Below are 25,882 nucleotides of genomic sequence, written 5' to 3'. Positions count from 1 at the left end.
TCTTGTTTTTTCTGCACTCCTTTCTTTTTTTAATGTGATGTGCTCACAGACAGTGTACTTTACTCCTGATGGTCAGAAGCAAGCATGTCTTGCAGCACCAGGTGAGTTTTAATCTCCTTCTTTTAGGTTGATAGACCCTGCCAATGCTATTTGATCTATTGGTGTCATACAAGTCCTTCAAAAGTTGATGAACACAGAGGTTTGTTGTCCTCATGAACCAGGTTGAGCTTGCATTGGTTGTCACCATGTGCTTATGAACTAATCATACGATATGCCACTTCAGAATGCTGTACCAAAATCTGCACACTGGAATAACCAGCAGATAGAAAGTTAAAACTTTACCTATTCAATATTGATAGAAATTAAGTGACTTATTAATTTCCTATTATTCAATATCTGCGCGTAAATACTTTTCGTGTAATTAGATTCTGGTCTTCATCTATTTGGCATCAAACAGAAATTATGCTCCTTGTTTTTTGTCCATTTGGCTCAACTGGGCACTTCAGATTTGAGAAAAGGGAAACAAGGAAGGAATGAAGAGTGACATGCTTCATAACTGTACAAACAAATCAGAACTCAAAAGAGGAAAATTTCCGATTAACAATTCGTTTATTCTCATATAGAGGAAATAAGGTCATGAAGGCTAACAGGAAAGCCTTTGGTAGAGCCATTCTTTCCTCAAACAGAATTATAATATGCTTAGAAAAAAACCTATTCTGTATGACATGAAACAGGCCACAAATATTGAATTCAGCTCAAATAAATGAACTCCATACTACCCCTTACAGGCGACAAAAGTAATGCCCAAGCTTTCCAGTTTCATTCTTTTCCATCCGCTGCACGAAGTGATCCCAGCTGCACAGGTGCTTGAGTTCCCACCACCTTTGATGAACCATAGATCGCTGTATCAAGGCCCTGGAACTTCTCCTTTTCGATTTGTTCCTTGATCCAGAAGTATGTGATCCTCAGCCCATCCTGTGGAATTACATGGAAAAGTTCAAGAATTGCATTAGCCATGGTGGTCTGCAAGAATGAAGGACTGGATTAATCGAGTACCTTCAATTTCATAGTTGGAGCCCATCCCAGCTTCTCCTTGATCAGATTGTTGTCTGAGTTTCGACCACGAACACCCTCTGGACCAGGAATGTGATGGATGGGAAGCTTCTTGTCCTCAAAGCTAAGAACAATTTCCACCATCTCATTCATGCTCACCATTTCATCACTTCCAATGTTCACCGGCTCCCGAAAGTCTGACTTGGTCAATCTGATACATAAAAACAGCAGATTGATAAGTGGCAATAACCGAGTGATAGATATCTCTTTTGAACACTGCAGCAATATTTACATTGCTGCCTTTTACTTCTGTAGCAGAGCTACAAACTTCTTTCGTTCGCAGTCTGGAAAGAACAAACCAAACAAAACATCGTGGCTGATAGCATTGCATCAATAATTACCTTAAAACACCTTCCACACATTCATCAATGAAAGTGAAGGATCGGGTTTGCAAACCATCACCCCACATCTCAAATCTATCCGTAGAAGTGAGAGCCTTTCTGCAGAAAGCAGCAGGTGCCTTCTCCCTTCCACCTACAATGTAAAAAGAGCATCAGATGTTGCCGAGCAACCAAAGAAGAAGACATAGCTATGATTTCTTTGACAGACTACCACTTGTGGGTTACCTTTCCATGTTCCAAAGGGGCCATATATGTTATGGAACCGACCAATGCGACATTCGATACCAAAGTCCTTGTTGTAGTGCTTGCACAACTCCTCTGTTGCCAACTTCTCCAAACCATAAGCATCTTGAGGCTACGGACAACCAGCTTTTAGTACATGACATAAAGTTTAGATTACATGCTTCAAAAGATAGCTTCGCCATCTAATACCCATGATTTCTGATATTTCAGAACTAACCTCAGCAGGCCAAGCATCAGACTCCTTCAAACTAACATTTGTCTCCAGCTGCTTGAATTCAGGATAGATGCAAGCACTGGAAGCATAAAAGAACCTGCAAGCCATCATTGTGAACACTCTTTATCACCCTCAACTTTTGCAAAACCATGAAATATAACAAAATGTCCAAGAGACCATAGGGTCTACTATCAATTAGAACATAGCCCCTTGCATTTTAGTTATGTAAAATGAAGACATCAGCGCAAGAAAAATTAGATTAATTTTCAAAGATGTCAGATGAACAACTGCAACAATCTCTTATGCTTTTTATTAGAATAAATGGACTTCAGAAAAGAAAACTCGATAAATGGTGTAATTTTTTTACAATAAGTGCTGAATGTGATTATTTTGAAGAATTAAATTAGCAAAAGTTAAAAGACGTCATGTTAACTACGTCTACAATAGCATGGTATTTCAGGAAAGTGTATGTAAAAGCTTAGACAATTGTCTTTCACCTACTTGATTATACAATTGTCGTTCATTTTGTCTTTGAACTTTTATCATACTACATATAATTATCTGAAGATGCTTACAAGCACCCTCGAAATGAATTCAAAGGTTCTGTGGGATCATGTGCATCTCTGCAATTTTTCTGGAGTATGCAATGTCAAAACATAACCATCGTCTATCGTCTCTGTTAACACAGTCTATGTCCTTCAAAATAAGAAGCAAATTATAGTGAACTTGAAATTGATGCATGTAAAATTAGCTCAAAGCACAAGCAGATTCCACTTTTTATAGTATATCTTCATTTCATGACAATTCTGAACCATTTTTATCTGAAAAACTTTATCGTGTAAATCAAACTTGATGTAGATGTAAGTTAGATAGCTGTACAAAAGCAAACTTCTCGTTTGCCATTTATGATCCAGAATCAGAAATTAAATTGAAGAAAAGCTAACTATTCAGTTAACTTGAAAGATAGTTTGAAGTTGTCACAAAAGAAAAATTAAAAAATTAAGACAAACTGAGCAAAAATCTACATGATACAGAGGAAAGATATAAGAAGTAGAGCAGCACAAACCTTTTGACACCATTGATTCTTGCAGCTTCAAGCATGTTAAAGCTGATCATAGTATTATTGTACATGATGACAGAGTGGTTGGACTGGATGAAACCCATTCCTCCCATATCAGCAGCAAGGTTGAATACATGGTCAGCGCCACTAGTGACCTTGAGGCAGTTGTCCATGACCCTTAGATCGACGAGATGGAACTCATGGCAGAACATGTCTTCGGTCATGTGCTCATTCTTCTTCCAATCGGAAGCGATGATGTAGTGTCCCTCACTCTTCAAACGCCTCGCGATGTGGGAGGCGATGAAGCCTCCGGCACCGGTGATGGAGATTCGGAGCTTCTCGTAAGGCCAATATGGTTCCCTCTCCAAGTTCTCGTAAGTGTAAGCACCATAAGCGGTTCCCTCATGCCCGGTGCTGCCCATCCTGCACCATTTGATGAATTTGCAGTTATCTTCCATGTTTCTTTTCAGAATCACATCAAAACTTCAAAGATGGACAACAGGAGCCAAAATTATGTAGAGCAACAACAGTATCAATAACGTGAAACTGGCAAATAGAGATCAAAAGAAAAGATTACACTACTTATATGCTCAACAGTAACATGGTAACAGGAGAAATATTCCATGAGAAAAGAGTGGCTAAAATCCACATTGAGAATTCCCCAACGACAGACAAGCTGTCCGACTTTGGGAAACTATGATGATAAACCACCAATATAAAAAAGTCACCTTGGCATTTAGTTGAACACTAAGAACCCATAATTAACCAAAGCAGAGGCCACCACGAATCAACAGGGGAAAACGTACATTCAACCTGTATAAAACACATATCTTATAGAGAAACTTAGGGTTGATGAAATCCAACCTAACTAGATCCATGAATTAGTCCCAATTAGAGTAACTCTAGATCGTGCTTCCTTTCTACTTCCATTATTGATTCGAATCAAACCTGTCACGGCCCATGAGGTGGGAAAGAAACAAAGAAAACAAGAACTTGATCTTTTTGTTCTACTTCTTATTTCCGGAAAATAAACTGCTTGAAATGTCAGCAAATTGTCATCAAAGTTCAAGCTTTTCGACATGAACATCATGAACAAGGTGCAACTATTTCCCCTCTTGACCATTCTGAGATTTGCAGTCATAACAAGAAAGTTACATCAGATCGTATTGTAAAGAAACAGGCAAAAAACCATATGATTCCTAAATCTTCATCCAATAATCCAATAAACGGATTATAAGATCAAGCGATTCCAAAAAAGAATGGTACCTGGGGAGAGCTTTCGACGGGGGAGATGGGAAGCTCACGAGGAGGAGGAGATCTACGAAGCCTTTGAGTTCCAACCCTTTATGACGTCAAGAAATTGGAGAGAGAGAGAGAGAAATGATCCAATAGAGAAATATATGAATTGTCTCGATGCAGGTAGCACCGACGGAGGTCGAATCTTCTGCTTTCCTCACGCATGACGATCGATTGTTATTGCGCGTGCAGTAACGGGAGAGGAGGAAAGGATCCCATCCCCTGTAACGCGCATGTTGCGTACGTAGAATTCCTACGCGCTATTGCAAAGTGTCTGATTTCATGTTTTGTCGGATCTTGTGGCTACTCAGTCAACGGCCGTGGCTATGCCATCACGGAGCGTAGCGACTGCGCGTACGCATTCCTAGTGGGTGTCGGTAGAAGGCGCAACATTTCTTCTCTCTCTCTCTCTCTCTCTCTCTCTCTCTCTATATATATATATATATATATATATATATATGTCACACTGGAAAGCAAACCGACGGAGAAAAGTCACACTGGAAGAAGCTGATGTTGATGAGAAAACAGGTGATTGTGAAGTCTTGAAGTCTTGAGAGTGCAAATTTTTAGAGCAACACTTGATGCAATTAGGCAATTAACTAAGAGCAATGTAAGACATTACAAATTAAGTGATTATGAGGACATTTTACATCATAACAAAATCTTTCTAGTGTTTTAAAAATCTATATTAGGACCTATTAAGTCAATTTTTTTGGTTGTTTAAGGTGGTAGTTAATTGGAGCCAACCATGACCTTTTGCGTCTACGTTCAAGTTAGTTTGAGATTTAGAAGATTTGGAAGGGACTCTAAGACTCTAAGTCAAAGTTAGTCTAAGAAATGTACTGAAGAAGCCTTTTTATAAGCTTTTGGTATGATTATTCTCATGATCAACATCAATTATGAGAGGTAATTGTGTGTTTCTTTTGGTCTTAGATCGTGAATGTGTCATGCAAAAACTAGGATACAATAATGATTCAGTTGACTCGATCATATAATATCAAAATATAATTCATATAGCATTGAGGTGTCGAGCATATCTTAGTCGTGTAATATCAAGAAATGTGATACTAGAATGTAGGCCGTGTGACACTAACGTGTCAATCATACGATATTGAAGTACAATCATATTTTTATTTAAAATAGCTTAAGCTTTTAAGAGCAGTGATAGATAAATTTAAAATTTTACGCTTGAATGATCAATACTCTGAAAGGAAATTTCTTTACGTCAAAACATTGATATGGTGTTGAGAAAAAAAATCAGACGAATTTAATATTAGAAATGATGAGTAGGGTTATCAAATAGTTTATTTTACCCAAATCCAACTCTGATTGACTACACAATTATCTGAACCCATTGACTCGAATTCCTATTTTGTACTAATCTTGCTAAAAAACTAGTTAATATATATAAACTTATTTTAAGTGGATCAAATACCTACATATTTTAAAAGAAAATTCCAACCTCTGTGCACAGTAGAATAAATGGTTTTTAGAACATTTTAGTGGAAATAAAACTTTAGACTCATGTTTGTGAAAAATAAGTACAACTTGCTGTGTTATTGTCCTCTTAAATCAGGGCATCAATAATGCCTCAAAATTTGCACACATTCACATGCTATCTTCTGTCCATGATTTTGAGAACAACACAGCTCTGCAACTGTGCATTGTACCATTTAGCACAAATTTCCACTGCACACACACACACAAAAAAGGCACAATTGGAGTTTCTAATGGGTCACTCTCCATAACTCAATCATCAGTGTTACAAGTAAAAGTTGGCTGAAGGGGAAGCCAAGTCCCAACTCATGTTGCTTTCTAATAATTCTGACACTATGTGATGCAATGTCATCCTTCTCTGTGTGATTCAAACAGTCGTTCCCAAAGTCATTCAGCTGTACCAAAAATTTTTTGGTGCCAAATAAAACAGCTTTTATAGGTACATCAAAGTAATGCTAGGATAGTATGCTGCTCACATAAGCATGTGATTGTACATAGGAACTACATTTGATAATTTAAGCTTGTATGCCACGGAGGGAATTGGACTCCATGTCAAGCAACGACGTGGAAAATTGAAGAACTGGCTTTTGATATAACTCATGAACACCACAAACAGAGCATAAAAAGTGGTGCCTTTCATGCATCCGAGATGACAATGGAAGCAATTTCCTGCCTCTGTCGTTGGGCTAACAAGATAGCATTGTGACCAGCAGTTCCAGAACTTTGTTATTCCTGGTTCTTGTTATCAAGAGTGGCCTCAGGATCCCATGCAGCAGCATCCACCTGCACGGGCATGCAGGGACTGCGTCTTCTGCAGATCCGATTCTGAAGGTTCTCCAAGCTGGCCACCCGTTTCATGGAAGCAGCTCGATTCCTCTTCCCTCTGGCTGCAGTCCCATGTGTGACATCTTTGATCAGTGACGCAGAGGCGAGTTCCAGTAAGCAAGTGTTGGACTTCTTGTCGTGTGCCAAAGCCTGGGAGAAGTGAGTTGAGTCATCTTGGATTACAACAGCAGTATCAGAAGTGGCATCAGATGAGGAGTTCCCAGTGCAGGGCATGTTAATCGTTGAAATGGGAGAAAGCGCCCGATAAAGTGGAGGACTCTTGCCGGTTACCCTACCTAAGGTGTCCTCTGCCATCTTCACCTGAAATGCAGAGATGAGAGCTTGGAGTAGTATCAGCTCACAGCTAAAGATTCACAGCTGATGAGATTGTTAGATTGATAAAAGAATCTATCACATAAGTTAAAAAGTGATTGTGCTTTCCACTTGTCGGAATATATTTGAGAGTGCTCTCAACTGTACATTATTTGAAATGACACACAACAAATACTAATTACCTTACTGTTGTATCAATAAGGAATCTGTATCACCCTGGTCATTTGAAGTATTAGCTAAACAACATAAGGTGACAAATAACATAGGAAGAACAGATGACATGACCACTTGCAAGATTGGGACGGTCTCAACCACTTGCATTAATTGGATCAAATACGATGAGACGGTATTAGTATATAATGCTTAATTCATGACATTCAACAAGCAATAGTTGCCAATTTACCTCTTACCCTGGCTACTAATAAAGAGATCAGCTAAAACTCACAATTGTGAATATCTTACAAGACTTTGCTCCACTTTGCACCATCTCATCCAACAACATTTAGAAAGGAACTTGGTCCTATTAAAGCAGTCATATATAAGTTCATAAGTCCTGTCCTTGAGACCTTTTAGCACCAATTAACGGAACATCAAGTTCTTAATTTGTAATTCATGTCATGCAGTCATTGAAAAGGAGTATTTTCAGAATAACTTAAAAGTCCTGTTTTATACCTAAGACTAATTTGGGCAGTCAATATTAGCTTATTTAGCGTTCAGCTAAGTAAAACTTGACCCTTCTATTTGCTAAAATATTGACTCAGAAAGCACAAAGAGAACTACTTAAACATAAATAAACCTGAAATAAAGAAACCCCATAGAAAAAAAAAACCTAAAAGACATCTTAGATCAAGCAAACACCCACACAAACCTGGTCAATTATCATCGGCTTCAACAGATTGCTTCAGATTGATGATTAGTTGTGATTGAGGTCTTCTCTTTGCATTGGGTATAAATATGGCATAAATGGAGGTCAAATGCCCACCTCTCATGAGGCTTATGCAGCCTAATTAATCAAATGGCCAGCAAATGGAATGGGGCAATGTACCACCTGCATACCATAGTTGCTTCATATAATATTAGTTAGATCGATCAAAAAGTCAATCTTTACCATATTAATTTTTCATAGAGAGCCACCACTTGAGCTAACTTAATTTGTTCATGATAGCCAAATGATTCCAATCATTCACAGAAGTTAGCAATTAGAAAAACTTCCATGAGGGAGTATAGAATATAGGATGAATCAACTAAGGAAAAATAAAGAGCTCTCCCATTTATGGTAGATAACCAACTAATAACCTCATGGATTAATCTTATCTTACAGACACTTGCCCTGGTGCGAAGTTGATTCGAGCAAGTGAATGTGAACAGAACTTATCACTTTGCAATTAAGCTCCATTCTTCTTTACTATATAATCTTGAAAACATGTACATTTAACTCTTCTTCCTATTTAGTCTATAATGAATCAGATGATGAAATCAATTCTGTTACTACTTTCAAAGACTTGAACAAGATGTTATAACTCTTCAGTAATAATATCCTCAAGCCTACTAATGAAAATGGCCATGTTAATGTAAAAGGACAAAAAATTTAAAATCTTCTACATCACTCGATAGTTGAACATATGCGTAAGTGTGACAAGTAGCTTACCTTGGCTTTCAAAGTTTCCACATCTGCTTTTAGTACCCTGTTATCAGCAGCAGCTTCATTGTACTTCTCGTTCATGTTAGTAAGACGCTTTAAAAGTGATGAGTTCTCATCTCTCAATTGTGAGACCTAATGAAAAATGTCATTAGTTGATAAGATTTCTCATCTTCTAAAGATACAAAAACAACTGACTAATTAAATGATACTTGTGCCTCAAGCTCATTCAGATGTTCTTGTTTTCTCCTTCTTGAACGTCTTGCTGATTCTCTATTTGAAAGCATCCTGAGCAAGAAACAGTTGAAGTTCAAAACCAAATCCCAGTAGATATAAAGCATAAAAAAATAGACCTGCAGTTGTTTCCCAAACAGATTATGCAACAACCACCATTATTCTATGTCTTCTAAGCTTTTAAATAGTCTTAATAAAAAAATAATCTTTCTGAGCAGTTTTCTTTAAAAAACTCAACACAACACAAGAATAGATCCTTCGGAAAAACAGATGACACAACAAATATAGATGAATTCTGAAAGACTGACTCCCAGTAGCAACATGAATGAATGCTTATTAAGTTCTTATCTCGAGGTGTTTACCTCTTCATACGTTTCATATGCACACCATCTGCATTCTTAGTTGTATCTGCCTCCTCCTCAAGTTCATCATCATCTGACAGATGTGTGGTTGATCCACTGGCAACTGGCTTCCCTGAGACAGTTGAGTTCTTCATTTCAGTAAAAGATGGAAGCCCAGTAGATCCACTATCTGCGATGCATAGCACATGAAAACCACTACCTAATCATGTGACAGTAAATCTAATAGAAAAGAAATATCTGACGTTATAAGGCATATCCATCCTCCATAGTTGTTATGAGAATTTGATAATCCAACAACCATATAAGCAAAGCTTTAAATATCAGGTTAGTGCAGATTTTGATTACCTACTGGTCTGCGAGCAGTACATTGAATGGTTTTTTTCACCTATATTGCTTAGTATCATTGAATAATGAAAAAGATAAAATGAGGCTTTATGTTTCGATCCTGATACTTTGTTGGACTGATATAAACTGATCTGTTGAGATTTGAAATCTTGCATGTAGGTTTGGTGAACCATGAATTTTTTGTTTATGTAAAAGTGTAAAAAAGTATCCATCCCTCAATTGGAGGAATAAATTGGTAAACTTTCAACATATTTTATATTGACTAACCACAGAAACATGTAACTTTAGCAATCAAGAAATATTTATCATTTAAAGCATCCATCACGAATCCAATTTAAATTTAGCATTTGCCTAGTAATAATGACAATACCTACTACTGCAGAGTGCTACCTTGAATCAGATAAGTATGCACGAATTATAGTCTAAGAAAAAAGATCTCTAGAACACCATATAATTTCTAGCTACACATTTTCCAATGGTTTTGTTTCATCTTGATAATGCATCCTTAAGCATTCCTCAAAGCCTCAATTAGAATTGATATGCTTCTTACCCTGGTTGCTTAAGCCTGTTTTTATTTTCTCATATAGTGTTCATCTAACACATTTGTTACTTCTCTTGGTTTTTGTTCAATAATAAACCCAAAGGAGAAGGTTTTGACCTAGAACAAGAAGAAATTTTGATCTATTTTTCCATCAGATTAAACAAACTGAAGATTTGGCCTACATTAGAATCATTTGTGAATGCTGTATAAACATATGTGAGAAGATACTAAATTCAAGTGGTGCTAATGCAAATACCAATTCTAGAGAAGAAGTCACCTTAGTGGGATATCAGGATATAACCAAAACCTAACTCAACATGCAAGCATGTTTTGTGAGGCATGTTCATCCTTGCGCATGTTACTGATAATATATTCTAAGCTAATCGAGTCCTACAACTTTCATCTACATATAGAAGAAAAATTCATAGCATGATAGCATTATCATCAATAAAATGAAAATTTTCAAAGCTTCTCCAAACTGTGTTTCCTGGACATATAATAAGGTACATGTGGATGCATCTGTATCTTTGCTATCTTGAAACCAAGTAAGTACCATTGTCTTCGGAGACTGCTTGATGTTGACTTATGAGTTATGACAGTTGTAAGAACTCCGACAGCATTGTTACTTTCTCATTAGTTGCTCATTTGATAAGTGAAGTTCGCTTCAATTATATACTAGTAGGAAATTGTGAAGACCTCGAACATTTTTAATCTTAAATATAAAATTTGCGTATCTCCTAAATTGTTGTTTCTGCTCATCTTTTGTTATCAGTAACTGCTAAGTAAATGACATGACTTTTTTTTCATATATGTCAAAAACAAAAGGGAAAACAATATACAGTACAAGGAGAACTCCAATGATATCCTACTTGAAAATGTAACTGGGTTTTAAAAAAATAATTAAACAAAAAAGAAAAAGAAAAAAACTTACAGAACCTAACAATATTGGTGTATGTAAAAGCTACTTGTATGCAGTATTATACCCCTCGTAGGTGTCTGAGATCCATACTGTGAAGAGTCTAGAGCTGGTGAACTTGGGAGATCTGCATTAGAACTCTGAAAATATAGCAAACCAGAAACCATGATGTGGATATTTATTTGACTTAAATTTGTAGCTGCAATGGAGGAAAATGTGATAAGAGAAAATTATTTGACAAATACTCTATGGCTGGACAGGTACCAAAAATGTCATACAGTTGCTTAAAAGAGACAACACGTAACAAAAGAACTTTGAAAAAACAGCATAGAAGAAAACAAAAAATGAAAACTCACTTGGTGGACATTTAAACAAAGCAAAGAAGAAAGCAGGTATTCTTTAACCATTTGTTTTGCATTTATTTGTGATAATCTGGGTTGTAACTTAAAAATACATGTTGAACTAATCTTAGAGTCTACAAGGACTAAATAGGTAGATAGTAAGAATGATATTTTTGTTGCTTGGTGCCCTGAGTGCCTTGCACAACCTCTGGGAGAGGCGTTTCAATGAAGCATCGCCTAGGTGCTTGCCCGAGCCCAGTCATCGAGGGGCTCGGGCGAGTGCTCGAGTGAAGAATGGGTCGGGTTCATGCTTGGTTCAATTGAACATGCAAGTTGGTTCAATTGAACCAACTAAAGTGCCCTAACACAAAACCCACCACCACCCCCAAAGCTTGTCTTTGAAGTATAACCCTACATCCAAAGCTTCCTCTATCATCACCGCTTCCGTATGAAGCTTCCTCTGCCACCGCCACCTTCATCCGAAGCTTCTTCTGCCACTGTCTTCGTTTGCAGCTTCCTTTGTCGCTGCCACTATCTTCGTCTGCAACTTCCTCCTCCGCCGCCATCACCTTCGTCCGCTACTTCCTCCGCCACTACCGCCTTTATCCGCAGCTTCCTCCATTGCACTCTCCTTCCCCACCTTCCTTCGTAGCCACCGGTTACTCTTCTCCTTCCCCCCACCTTCTTCCATTTATATTTTTTATATTTTAATATTTTGGAGCGCCTCACTTCGTTCAGTCAGAGCCTGTGTGTTTTAGGACCTTGGCATCTTTTGGCGTCTAATGCTTTTAAAAATACTGTTAGGTACCATTTAACACATATTCTTTTTTATTTCAAGAGATTACATCCATAACTATAGGGGAAAACACTCGATGTAGTTACAAATGAGAGATAAACATGAAGAATTTTTCTACTATGAAAATATGTAGTAGATATGGTAATTTTCAGTATAGCTTAAATAAATATTCCAAATGTTTCTCTACGATTCATCTTCCATTGTTACAAGATTTGGCCCATCAGAGTTTTATCTAATAGTTAAGGTAAAAACAGACAGTAGAATGCCTAAAGATGGATTTAGAGTATATTCATCACAAAAAGTTACAATGTATGACATAACAAGCTTGAATTTTTCATATCTGCCAAAGGATTCCAAGTGTTCTTTGCAAGATCTATTTTCCAGGTGGTTGGTTCCCTGTGCCACCAGAATTTGGAACCTCCAGTACAGAATGGAACAAATTATTCCAACAGCAGGTAATTTCTTGTGTCACCAGAATTTGGAACCTTGCAGTGAATTGCTTATAAGTAAATCTTATTATGCATATCACAGGTTTTTCTCAATTGGCACGTGTTCCATGCAATAAGTTGAAAACATTGGTAACCACATAAATTAGTAACCAAACAGACATAATGTGTTTGTTCTTTAGCCTTTTGATTGAGATCTCAAGGCAGCAATCACATTAACATAATTGCAACATGAAAGCATTACCTGAGTTTATTGTCATTGACCACTCAATTAACTTGCTCGCACATAGCTCAAATGTGATCAGAATGTACCTCACTCCTGATGTACCTTGGCCTTAACCTCACCTAACTCCTTGGTATTGTTCTGATATATGACCTTAGTTAGCACACAAATACTGATGGAGGAGAAATGGAATTAAAACTTGAAAGTGACAGGTCAAAAATACCAACAGGGAGATGTACAACCTACACCAAATATTTCCAAGGGAAACACAAAAAGAGCAACTATGTAACACTTGCTGTAGCCATGACTCAGGTTTGAAGTAAATGTTTCAGTTTTCATTTTGGCCACAGCCACAACTTCAAAGTCACACATTTTTAGTTTCTCTGGATTCAATAGTTCCAGATAAAACAGTTCCAACCAGAAAGTCGAAAAGAAAATTGTAGATGACAAAGAAAACAAAAATGACAAAAGTATCTAGAGAAAAATGCATCATTGTCACTATGATGTTCAGTGGTACTAGGGTGAGAATAAATAAATGTATAAAAATGGTCAAAGATATTAAAATCAATTTAGTGATCATATATCTCGATTGTCATGCATATCTAGTAGCAATAACTAGATTCTGTCACCAATATATTCTTCTAGAAGTCAATAATATTTAAAGAGAAAATTTTGGATTGAAGCTGAAAATATATGGATAAATTGCAAGTTATTTGTGTTTATTACTTAGTTTAAAATAAAATTGAAATAATTGAAACCTTTAACTCCTTACAGCTGTTTCCTTAGACACTAGTGTTTATGATTTTGGGGTTATATCATTCCTAAATATTAAAAAAGTTCTACTGTGCAGCAGGCCAGATCTCCACTACTGTTTATGGAGATTAGCTGACAGTAGGGTTTGACTCAAACATGAACTAACGTTTTGTAAGTCAATTGACAAAATTAAAGTTCAGAAACCCAACAAAACCTTTCACCAAAGTTAAAAGACTAGTGGCGTAGCTTAGGTCGAACTAGTAAGAATAGGACCAAGACAAACAAAATTCTGGAACTGCTAAAGCTGAATTGTTTAGGATGAAACTGTCTAAGATTCGACAATACTCTGAAGTTACCCATCAGTTTGCCAGCAAAATCTTCCAAGGACAAGGCCCTGAAGTGCTTTGAACAAGATGAAGGCACTCGGTCATAGCAAATTAACATTTGGTAATTACCCAAGAACAGAAATTTCCAGCTAGAAAAGGAGGGAAGAAGTACCCGACGAGACATGGCAACTGCGGCGCAGTACAGATCAAGCTTCCGCTTCAGAAGCGAGGCGTACTCCTGTGGATCGACGCCAGCGAAGGGATTGGATGGCTGATCATCGACGGAAACATGGGCCTCGATCTCCATCATCTCACCATCCTGCACCGCTCCACCGCAAGGATCAGAGGGAGGAGCACAGGAAATAGACTTGGGGATGTGATCCGGAGTCGGGCTAGGGCTGGTGGGGCTGGTAGGGGCGGCAACAACGTTCTCCAACTGCCATTCCAGCGGGCTCTGATTCATCGCAAAGCGTGGCCCTCGATGGTCGTCGCCGTCCGCTGGTGTCGGTGCGGCGAGGGAGGAGGTCCAGGCATCGTCGGAGATCTTCATCGCCCCCCACTCCATCTCTCCTCTACACCTCTGAATCTCGCTAAACAACATCAGAATTGGGCATCTCAATCATTTACTATAGAAGAAGGAAGAGGAGACGGCGGTTTTTGCTTTGGTTGGTTCGGTTTTGGGAGACAATTTATAGGGGAGGGGAGGTTGGGGAAGGAGGCGAATGCCAAGAACAATCGAAGGAGTTTCCCATAAACACCCCATGTCTTGCAAGTGGCACCATTGGATAGGAATGCTGGTGGTGCCATCAGAATTCCTTGGTTTGACAGGCGTGAGCACAAATTACAACAGCACAAGCAACAGTTCCAAGGCTCAATTCTCCATCTTTTGTTCTTTCCTTGTAGCTGAATTATTTGATGTATGTATCCCTTTTTTTTTGTGGTTTCTTGGGATGTGGAGGAATACGAAGTGAAGACAATAAAAAATTGGATTTTTTTGGTGAGGGCCCACCGAGGAGATCTTTTTCAAGGCTGACATTGTTCCTGATCAGGAGCTGATATTTTCTTGGGCATTTGGATAAGGGAGCGTCTGATGGCCACGTAGGTTGATGTCCTATCACTTCACTCATATCCACTCAGGAGAGTCATATAGATATGCACATGTACGTCAAGATTCTGTCCAACGAATCGACGCAGGAACCGCGGCCCATCCACAGTCATCTGTCCGCAGCCGATCAAAAACCCACCACTCTACGGGATCTGCTGCAATCGCCGGATTGGGATAGCCTCTCGGAGCAACGGGGTCCACCGCCGGACCATTCGACCAATACGTGGCAGAAGACTGTTGCTTCAATTGGTGGCGACTGTCTTAGAGCCCACATCATCTCCCCGTCCAAAATCTACGAGATTCTATCCCGACCAATGGAATGCTGCCACATCAGCAGGCGGCTTTTGGGAGATGGCGACGGCTGAGCTCCTTCAGTGATGTGTAGAATTCGTAACATTTGTGAACAGGAAACCTACCTGATCCCAAGTAAAACCGTGATAGGGCCAGATTTTAGTATGTGTTATAATAATTTCATATCACCTGTGAAAAATCACCCCAGTAGTTAACGTATTGTAAGTACTATCAACCGAAGAAGGATATAAATCACATTATAAATGATTATGTAACATTTATATATGGAACGAGTAATGAAAAAATAATAATTGCATGCCTGTATCAGGGTGAAGATTGGCATGATTCCTGTTCAGATACCTAGACATCGAGTCCAAATAACCTTGAAAAAACACCATAAACCTCCATCATCCTCTTTTAGATTTGTGGCAAATGTTAGGTCTTCTAGCAGAAATCATCACAGATCAAAATAGATGAAGAAGTTGAAACGACAAAATGATACCAAGAGTCATTTGTTTATTAGGAGGCCAACACCATCTAAGACGCTCGTTGGTGTCGTTTATACTTCAGTTTGTCAAAGCCAACCACTTTTTTGACAATGATGGCTATTGAAACCAAGATTAAATACAGAACGCCATATGGTTGCAATTTATCTTGAGATAATATAAGTAGATAACAAAACCATTGTCTCTATTGCTCATCGTCGAAACTGGTGAAATGGCAAGCTTCTCAAGATTTTTTGAGGCCAAGTTGCACCAATTCTTGATATTCATGGCACAACTCAACCGATGATCAGCAGGCATCCAGATCCCTGCACGGTGGAGGCTTTGGCTCCCCGAGCAAGCTAGTGTTCCCTCCAGCTGGTCCGCTCCTAATGCGATCAGGATTTTGCGTCCCTACCTGCAAGAAGTCGGAAATCAGCATTGGGCATCTGGACAGATCAAGCAAAGGATCAGGCACCAATTCAAACCACTTACTGGAGGTTTTTCTCCCCTTCTCAACATCTCAACAATCTCAACTACTCGTTTGGGTGTAACATCTTCCTGGAAAGGGGAAAAAAAGGAATAGTTATATGACGTGATAATTTTCTACTCGATCATAAAAGTCTGTAGAAACCATCAAACTGCAGCATCAAGTGAATATATAACAGATGATTTCAAATTAATGTTATTTCTTAAACTCGTCAAAAAGTCTATAGTAGGGAAAAAAATCATGGGTCATGTAGCATCTATAAACTGCTTATGACCTGAATTCAGGCATCTTGGAATTCATGAATGATACAAGAATAATGCAAATGAGATGGACGTCATATACTCAACATGATTTCTTTAGTACCTAAATCAGCTGGAGTCAATATGATCGGTGCTAAAAGTGCCTCTTCTAATACTCATACTGCAACCATTCTTCACCAACATTTTCCTTCAACTAATACTAATCAGCTTCTTTGATGCCTCACGACTAGTACCACCAGTTGCAAGTTGTCAAGTCTCTTGCCTATGTAATTACAGGATACAAACACAAATCTTCTCACAATATATTCAGCTTCTATGCTGGGAGGCAAAGTGTCATTTTTGTAGATCCCTCATACAGTCAATGACGATCAAGATAAAAGACAAATGTTCAGATATATAGCCAATTCCCTTTCATTGTGGTTATGCCAAAAATAATGCAATCCACGATATTCCCTGATGAACTGGGCATAGAATAATTGCTGGAAGATAAACAATCAAGGAACAATCTGAGATACAACTGTCATTGGCTTACCCTAACATAGAATAAGTCTTTCTTCATTCAATACAGAAGAAAATGACAAATCATGAATATAGACAAATATAATTTTGCTAGATGTGTGGCCAGTATCACTAGAGATAGTTTATTTAGTTCTTTTATCTTTTTTGAGGAATAAGACCAATTATATTTTTGAAGCAACAAAGGGAATGTTTAAGTGTTCAATGTTCTCTCTTGCTTTATGATTACAGAGTTCATAAGAACTTTAAAATGCATAAGAGAGTTCATAAGTACTCACATAATAATTGTATGTATATCCTTCTGAACCATTGCTGTAGTCAGCCACAGTGATCATTGGAGCATTAACACAACAGCCCTGTAGAAGACCAGGATTGCCATAAAATTGTGTTGTATCAAAGCAAGATCAGGCATTCACAGCATTTTTGGGTGAATGGCTTGACTTATACCAAAAAATGCAAGACAGAATATTCTGAAAAGAATAAATCTTACCATGCACTCCATTTCACCAACAGAAAACATTCCATCCTTGGTCACTTCTGCAGATTTCATATATACAGACTGGTTTATGAAACCTTTGTTCAAGGTTTGAATACCATGTCCTATGCATTGTATAGTAAAAAACACTCACCATTGCGTTTAACACCCAGGTGTTTTAGCAGGGCTTCTTCAATCTCACGAGATCCACGTATCATACAGGGCGTTGTTCCACAAACCAAAAGATGATACTTACCAACCTGCACCAAATTAACAATATCAGAATATGCACAAACGAATGCAACACATAGTCAGGAAACAAAACTTCAAACTGAATATATATCATATATTGAAAAGTTCAAATGTAGCAAGACTGGTGCACCTTTGTCCGATTAAACATCGAATAGAAAGTTGCAACTTCATACACACGAATAGGAGCAACCTCTATAACTTTAGCAATCTGAAACATCAAATATCAAACAGAATTAACAAATGAAGCTCTTGAGCTGAAATAGAATGAACTTAGCAAAAGAACAAGATATCAAAAGTTGTTGATCACATGAATGGAATGAGTGAAACTACAAAAACAATAAAATGAACAGACAAAACAGGGTAGAACTTATAACATCAGTATAACCTTATTCACTACTATCAATTCCTATCCATTCATTGTCTTGGTACTATTTCCAAATCCTAAGAGAGGTATAAGCACAATTGAGCCAGAAGCTAATTGTGGCACCTTTGGCCCTAGCAACTTTTAAACAACGATCGTGATTTATGAGGTAGTTAAATTTTGCCCCTAATAATTCTGTGAGAGGCCAACTATTAAAATGGATATAGCAAGCCACATAATTGACTCCTATTGGATACTGTTCAAAGATGTCTGCTCTCAAGAAATAGGTACATAGTAAATGTCAATGTAACATATATAGGCTGGTGGTACATATGGAGGATTGTCAGTTCTTTATTTCCTTAAATTCAATTGAAGAAGATCATGAAAACTTATAGAGAAGCTTATAACATTTCTCTTATATTTTTCTAATTTTGAGACTTTACTACTTTTTATGGGTTTTATTTTATTTTAAAATTTTAATTTTGTTGGTCGGGTTTGAACCAACAGAACCAATTGATATTGAGCCTCGGCACCTAGCCAATACTGATAGTAATTCTAGCTTTGCAACCTATGAGAGACGGATGGGAGTATCAGAGAAGGGGAAACCAAAGGAGGGGGGAGAAGGGAGAGGATCCGAGTGTGATCAATAAATCATCGCTTGCTTTGGTATTCAAGTATCATCTGCTCACTGCCAGCATAGCTTACCTGCACACTTTTCTCAAGCCACGAGCAGAAGATTAGGCCAAGCCTAGTACTCAACTAAATCCTAACTATTTAAGTATAACTAATAAGTTATAGATTATATATCTAAATAAATATATTTAATTATATATTATTTAATTTTATTGTCATATTTATATATTTAAATTTATCTTTTATTAAAGAAAACTATTATGTTTTTTATGATAAAATGTTTAGAAAATTGAGAACAATATATAAAACAGTAAAACATTATTTTTGTTCATGCTTAGTAAAATAATATAACATTAAAGTTAATGATAACAAAATTAAATAATAAAAAGATGCAGTTCAAATTTTTATAATAGTTACCTCCGTTTCCCATTTATGAATGTGAAATGTTGACTGAACTCACACTTGAAAATTTTTCATCTTCAACAAATGGGCAATCGAAAGGTAAGGATCAATCAGATGACATTTAGAATCATTTTTGTGTTCTTATCTTCTTTCTATTTGCTAAATTATTTTATTTTCTATATTTTCTTCATTTTTATTTGAAATTATACTTCTATCCATAATCCATCCAGTCAATGCAACAGTACAGCTGTAGCACTGCAACATACTACAACAGTACAGTACTGTTGCAGTGCACTGTTATAATAGCCGCACAGTACACTAGTACACTGTAGTAATACAGTGTATTACTACAATACACTGTAGCAATACAGTGTATTACTACAGTACTGTAGCAATACAGCACGTTATAATAGCCGTACAGTACTCTCGATGCACCTCGGTGTATCACTTGGTACACCGTACCATACCAATATCGAGCTCAGATCGAAATATCGGTACGGTACGATATTGCGAATCTTGCATCTAGCTACAAAAAAGTAACAATATTATTTGAGTTTAAAGGACCACTGTTGTCAAGCATGCCTCAATGGATGGTACTCTTTGCTCGAGCATTCAGATTCAGTTTCTAAAGTTAAAACACAAAGGTATTCTTCTTCAAAAACAAATATGGTCGTAAAAGAAAATAGCCCTGATATATATATATATATATATATATATATATATATATGCTAAACGAATAGGTAAAGAAGAATCTTACTGATAGCCCATAATCATCATAAAAAAACTTAGCAATAATATCAATTAAAAATTAGGTCAGATAAGGATATCTAAAAGAACTATATTCACGGATTCCGAGAGCCTTAACATACCACATTCATTGCAGACAGTGGTAGCCATCCGCCATGTTGCTGCTGTGCAAGATCCAACAGTGGAATAACAGCAGACTGCTTATAGTTGGAAGGATAATGGGAGAGTATCTCCTTGACCTGCATTTACTCATGGAGATGACCTCTAAGTCTTAAATATTATACTAGATACAAAGAGATTTGATCTCCATTGTTGCCAAAGCTGAAGAAAGATAACAATGAGAGCAAAATTCATACACGAGGAGTAACATCACAAAATTCAAACTCAAGAGCAACTAATGATTGCTTATGATATATTTCTAATTTGAACCTAGAGGGTCCATTGAAGTACACTTAATTTGGATTCATTTTTCTTATGTATCATCATTGTGAATATGAAGGTTACAGGAGTTTGCAATTTGCCTCATAATTTGTTCCAATGATAATCTAATACAAGGATAATGAATGTAGACAGGAAGTTGAAACCCATATGCCTTCCTCTTATGGCTAAAAACCAAAAGGAACAAAATGTCTTCTTCTATTCAATTTCTACGTTCTTCTTTAGATTTTTATAAAGCTTCAAACTACATCTACTCCAAGACTACACTGCCGACTCTGGTGCATTGTACCACTTTGAACTCTCTTATGAAGTTACTACTATCATTGCACCATGTTTCGTATTCTCATCATATTTACTCATCAGAATCATCCCTAATTTAAGTTGCCCCCAACTTTCTTTGACTTCTGTATTCCATTTTTTTACATCTGAATATAATTAAGACAGTCCAGAAAGTATGACTTATATAATTATCTACCAAATCATGTTATGCCCTATAATTCATCTCAACAGAACAACAATTTTCAATAATAGGTTCCATTCACTTTAAACTGTTCTTCCAAGCCTCATGGTAATTTTTCACAAGCTTTAGAAAGGTAAATGGAGTTCAACCTAGATACCATTCCAAGTTGCCCAACATGATCCTCCGGGGCCTTCAAACATCCTTTAGTCTACCACTTGTTATTATTAAACAACTTGCAGCTTTCTATTTATTGCAGGTAAAGGTGATCCACAGATGAGTTTTAAAAAATTTAACATGTAAACAAGATGATACCTTGCTCCACATTTTACCAGTTCACACACATATTACTTATCCAAAAGACATAGTTAATCTCCCCCAATTTTATTCTAATTTTTTTTTCCTAAGCAGTCTCTTGATCATCTGTTGGACACCTAGTGGCTCAATCTCTTCAGGAAGAAACATGCATAAGTTGCAAAAGAATAGATGATGACAAGATTTAGAAATTAAACCAGTCTCTGCGTGTTGGTTCAACAATGAAGAGATGTAATAGTAGATATGCCCCCTTGCATTTTCTTTATTTATCGAAGATTAAAGATAAGCAACATGAAAGCTTTAAATTTCACCACCAACGTAGTCACAGCCGAAATTTAAGGAAAAAATAGGTACTATGGAAGAATCTAATTACTTCACTTTTGCCTTAAAATAGATAAGATGACAGAAAGCACAAAAAGTATCCCAACACTCACGGATTGAAACATAGATTACAAAGACAAGAGAAAAGTCCGTACCTTTTCCTTATTTGCTTCACTAAAGTCCCATGGAAGATCCGAATTGCTGTCAGGCGAATCAAGGTGCTGACAGAACACAAATTTGCCAACCTTACCACGAATTGATCCCAACCGGCGTAACAGAAAGAAAAATCAACAAATAAATGTCAGATCAAATGGCCTCACGTAGTTCAAAGCAGTGGAGAAAGATCTGGCGGGGGCGAATGCAACCTGGAAGGCAATCCAACATTTAGGGATCCCAAATGAAAAACGAAGGAGAAATAATGGTTATTGGAAGAGGCATCGACGGAGAGAAGCCTACCGGAGAGGAGGAGCGGAGAAATCGACAGATCGCGGGGAGGCGTTTGGAAGCGAGGGACGCCGCCGACGACAACATGGTGGCATCTCCCGAGAGAGAGAGAGAGAGAGAGAGAGACTTAAATCGGAACCGGGCGGTGTATTAGGAAAGAACCGAATGGGCAACCAGCACGTCGTCCTCAGTTTGCTAAGACCCATTACGGTTCACGCCCATTTAAACCGTAAAATCGAATGAGCCGGACCGATTCACCCTACAAAAATTGCTTCGTTCGGCGTGGTTCTCCAAACCTCGATGAGAAATGGTATGTGCTGATTTGATCTAGTCAATTTTGACCAATTTTGACTTTGAAACAGTTAAAAATTATATAACAAAATAAAAGTTGGATCACCGTAATTTTCAAAAACCAGAACGAATTATTCGATTAGAAAACCATCATCCACTTTTTAAGTGATGGAAATGAAGACATTGGATCCAAAGCCTGACTTTGGTGTCTGTTGTTCCATCCCAATGTATCAGAATCCAAACTTGATAAATTTCGACATGATGTCAGACTCATCCCAAATAAATGTGAATTTTCTTTTTCTTTTTCTTTTTCCTCTATGGAGTTTATGTTGACGATCCATTCTACGTAGCCAAAAACAAATATACCTCAAACAAGACAAAGACAAGACGGCTTACCCATGCATGTAGGGATTCTGCTGCAACCGGACAGGAAAGCTTGAGAGCTAATTGCTCATTGTAATGCTGGTAATCTTTCCTGCTACGATCGATGATATAACTGCTTTCCCTGTGGAATTTACAGAGTAAGAACTTTTGCTTTGTGTTGAGATTCCTATAATGCTTCTGAGAAATCAAAAGAAGACGATAAAGTAGAATCACCAAAAATCTATCCTGCACTGGATTTCAATTGAAAAAAACACAAAAATAGAGTAAATTAGCAAGCTCAAATAGACAACAGGAAACCTGCCGCCATAAAACAAGTTAAAATAAGTTCACATAAAATACTTGCTTTCAAAATTTCATTATCAACACTCTCCAATAACATCAAAACTTTTTGCCAATTTGATGTAAAAGTACAAAACAAACTCCTAGAAAAAGGACCTAGAGAACACGCAACAAAAGCTCGGACAATGAGGATCTTCAAAGAAAGAATGTCTAGAAAACCCAAAGAAGTACAGAACCATAAAGGTCATTGCAAATCACACAATGCCAGAGGAGAAAACAGAAACTTCTTATTGCTTCTGATGCAGTAATAGCTGGAATTGCTGATTTTATAGTAGGATAACCAACTATGTACATCTGCGTAATTGCTTTCAGAATTTGTCCCTCTCCCAAAGGACTCCACCATCCTCTGCATGTCAGAATAGTTTGATTTAGCAAATGCATGGAAGAGCACCAAATTTCTCTGACTAGTGAGTATCTCATATCTTTATTCTTTTCCTATATTTAAAATGCATATAATAAAGACAACAAAAGATAAATAAATATTCTAAAGACCTTATTTATATCTTTAGCAAAAGTGAGTGTAGACCATACAAACCTCAAAGTCAGAAGCTTAACCAGAATACTTTGGCTGATTTCTCAATGAGTTGCCAAGTCGCAAGAGTAAATGAGATAAAAAATTAACAATATTCTCATTCTTGAATTCATGGAGTTTACAAAGGCACAAGCACTTAATGCGCTAACCTGCTAACCAGGAGCAAGGTTCCTGATTTCACCTGGACTGGTACATACAGGATGGAATTTACCGATCTGGTGGTGACCCGGGACACGGTGACTACCCCTTTCCCAGCAGGCTGGTCTGGTTCATTCGTTTGTGCTTTCCATATCTTTTTTTAGGTTAGACCATGGTGCACCCTTCTCTCTCTCTCTCTCTCTCTCTCTCGCCTATCTCTTCCGAGCTCTCTAGCAACACACACTGCTGACCACCACTGTCGGCCCGTGAGCATCCCCATTGCTAGCCAAGGTATTCACCTCCTCTCTCTTCTGGTATCACGGTGTGTACCAGCATATGTGTCGATACATAGGTTTGTACACGACCGCTACCAATCCGGCCAGGGGTCAGATACAGGTCCATTATATGAAATTTTAAACCATGACCCAGAGCATATAAACCAATGGATAACAAATATTCATCCAGTTTTGAGCTGATCTGGCGGGTTTTTGGAACATGGATCATGCATCTATAATTATAAAAAGCTACATTTTGAAAGCAATTAAGCATTAAAATATACAACACTAAAAAACTTAATCTAGACTATTCAAGACCAGTTGATTTAAGGATGCAGTGCAATCCCTCATTCGTTGTCGAAGATGGTTTCATTAGATCAGACATTTTAATTCTAGATTGATCATGTAAGTTCTCTCAACTGTGGAAATTAGTAAATTGCACAACATCACATAAAGAAAGTATCTGAAGTATCTTAACTTTGCATACAACAAGTAAGTACCTTTAATCTTTTTGTTAATCCAAACCTCCAGCAGCATTCCTGCTCCAACTCCAGCTGCACAGATAGCTCCAAAAATTGCAATAGAAGAAGGTAATGACCTTCGTGGAAGAAAATAATAGTCAGGGACTTCTCTAATTTTCTTAGGAAGCCGCTTTTTAGTGACTGGTCCAAGTGAATCACTATTGACAGCATTGCCCACTGTCTTCCAATCCACATTCTTCAGCAAGTCTTTAGAGTCTTCACTTGCCATAATGAAATAAGCTATGGGTGCTCAAACCTAAAAATCTACAAAAGAATTTAAATTATAAAAAAGGCATGAGAAGGCAAAATTTTCTATTCCAAGATGAAAACTATAATGATAATTTATTCAAAAATAAACTGGCTTCTCAAATTAAAAATCTAAAGAAGATAACGCAACAAAGAATTGCATAAACTCTTTATAGTTTATATGTCTTTTTGCACATCTTAACAAACGGAAACGACGGGAAGATCTCGAGCATTCTGCAGATAACAATTTCCAATTTCATACTTGAACCTAAGTAATGGTGGTGGTGGTGCTACTTATAATTTGGCCTCCTCAAATCATTGGATTGACAGCACAAATATTTATATGAATCAAGTTCAAGATAAGTATGGACATATATAGGTTTTCAACATTTATCATCCAGCACTCATTTATGCTGTTTTCCATACAAGTATGATTCAAATTGGAAGTTACAATGACACTAAGCATGCAGATTTCGTGCTTTTTGACATCTAACTATGATCCACATCGGAAGCCCTACTGACAGAATATAGAGATGCAACATTGGGACCATACATGGAATGAGATCAGTCTTCCAGGGTGCATAAAATGAACTCCAAAATTTGTCGCCATTTATTTCCAGTCCACTTATTTAACAGTAAAGAACACAATCTTATAAGGCTACCAACAAAACGGATGTACATTTCCTTTTTTCTTTTAAGACAACAAAAGCAAATTAAATGGTTCCTACCATACACCTACTTGAATGTATCCATAGATTGAAAATTCCCACAACAAGAAAACTGAAAGCAGCCAGCTTGCTGTAGGAACAACAGGCACAGATGCAAGGTTAAGAAATTAGCAATCACAAAGTTACAACAGGATCAAGAATTATAAGAACTCTTAGATCCTAGCAGAACTTGCAGTCGTTCAACGACGTGTTACCAAACAAAGATCAATTTGGTCGATGGAGGAGGGACGGACCGGCGGTGGGAATCGACGAAAACACGCTCGGGAGCGACGGAGGAAGATCGATGGTGAGGAGAGACTGGTAGAGGATGCTCGGAGGTGGCTGGAGCGGCGGCTGGTGCCTCGGCTGTCTGGAGGGTTTGACGGAGGAGGCCGGCGGCGTGCTATAAGTTGGGAATCAGGCCATGATTGGATCGAGAAATAGGTTCCCCGAAGCCCCAAGCTGCCTTTTGATTGGAGTAACTCGTGAAGCCCACAACGAGCCCACAAATATGTGAATGGGCGATGTGAGTGTTGGCGAATGATTAAATTGGTAGAACTTAGCAGCATTTACTGTGATTTGAATCGGATATTTATATTAAGCGGTTTAGTTTAAA

The 25,882-nt window shown here is 37.6% G+C and overlaps 3 protein-coding genes across 9 annotated transcripts; all 3 read right to left on the bottom strand.

Moving 5' to 3' along the window:
- Positions 1-572: 572 nt before the first annotated feature.
- LOC103990359 (GDP-mannose 3,5-epimerase 1) lies at positions 573-4,440 on the bottom strand. Its single transcript, XM_009409462.3, has 7 exons — positions 4,238-4,440; positions 2,978-3,394; positions 1,915-2,008; positions 1,680-1,809; positions 1,455-1,587; positions 1,057-1,264; positions 573-975 (listed from the first exon to the last, which is right to left on the bottom strand). The coding sequence occupies exons 2-7, from the start codon at positions 3,391-3,393 to the stop codon at positions 820-822; spliced, it is 1,137 nt and encodes a 378-aa protein (XP_009407737.2). The 5' UTR covers position 3,394; positions 4,238-4,440; the 3' UTR covers positions 573-819.
- Positions 4,441-6,102: 1,662 nt separating this feature from the next.
- On the bottom strand, positions 6,103-14,772 carry LOC135678440 (basic leucine zipper 63-like). Of its 5 annotated transcripts, none has more exons than XR_010514953.1 (7): positions 14,017-14,772; positions 11,027-11,099; positions 9,158-9,326; positions 8,780-8,849; positions 8,571-8,696; positions 7,791-7,970; positions 6,883-6,910 (listed from the first exon to the last, which is right to left on the bottom strand). XR_010514953.1 is itself a non-coding variant. In XM_065191275.1 (6 exons), exons 1-6 carry the CDS (start codon positions 14,443-14,445, stop codon positions 6,491-6,493), a joined length of 1,287 nt encoding a protein of 428 aa, XP_065047347.1. In that variant the 5' UTR covers positions 14,446-14,766; the 3' UTR covers positions 6,103-6,490. The 5 variants fall into 5 exon arrangements, 3 of the variants coding, with proteins under 3 accessions (XP_065047347.1, XP_065047345.1, XP_065047348.1); XR_010514952.1 differs by having other exon boundaries at positions 8,774-8,849; positions 14,017-14,770; XM_065191275.1 differs by lacking the exon at positions 7,791-7,970 and having other exon boundaries at positions 6,103-6,910; positions 14,017-14,766.
- A 964-nt stretch (positions 14,773-15,736) lies between these two features.
- Positions 15,737-25,697, bottom strand: LOC103990363 (NADH dehydrogenase [ubiquinone] flavoprotein 2, mitochondrial). 3 transcript variants are annotated; one of them, XM_065191271.1, is made up of 13 exons: positions 25,482-25,697; positions 24,293-24,577; positions 23,140-23,193; positions 21,846-22,629; positions 21,710-21,754; positions 21,545-21,610; positions 19,981-20,097; positions 17,846-17,923; positions 17,618-17,723; positions 17,479-17,525; positions 17,267-17,344; positions 16,218-16,283; positions 15,737-16,140 (listed from the first exon to the last, which is right to left on the bottom strand). In XM_065191271.1, the coding sequence occupies exons 4-13, from the start codon at positions 21,918-21,920 to the stop codon at positions 16,033-16,035; spliced, it is 786 nt and encodes a 261-aa protein (XP_065047343.1). In that variant the 5' UTR covers positions 21,921-22,629; positions 23,140-23,193; positions 24,293-24,577; positions 25,482-25,697; the 3' UTR covers positions 15,737-16,032. The 3 variants fall into 3 exon arrangements, with proteins under 3 accessions (XP_065047343.1, XP_065047342.1, XP_065047344.1); XM_065191270.1 differs by having other exon boundaries at positions 25,521-25,697; XM_065191272.1 differs by having other exon boundaries at positions 24,293-24,569; positions 25,521-25,697.
- Between the last annotated feature and the right edge of the window lie 185 nt (positions 25,698-25,882).

Source organism: Musa acuminata, chromosome BXJ1-7 (genome assembly GCF_036884655.1).
Source record: "Musa acuminata AAA Group cultivar baxijiao chromosome BXJ1-7, Cavendish_Baxijiao_AAA, whole genome shotgun sequence".
In the NCBI taxonomy this organism is placed as follows: Eukaryota; Viridiplantae; Streptophyta; class Magnoliopsida; order Zingiberales; family Musaceae; genus Musa; species Musa acuminata.
This window is presented reverse-complemented; position numbering and strand designations above follow the sequence as displayed.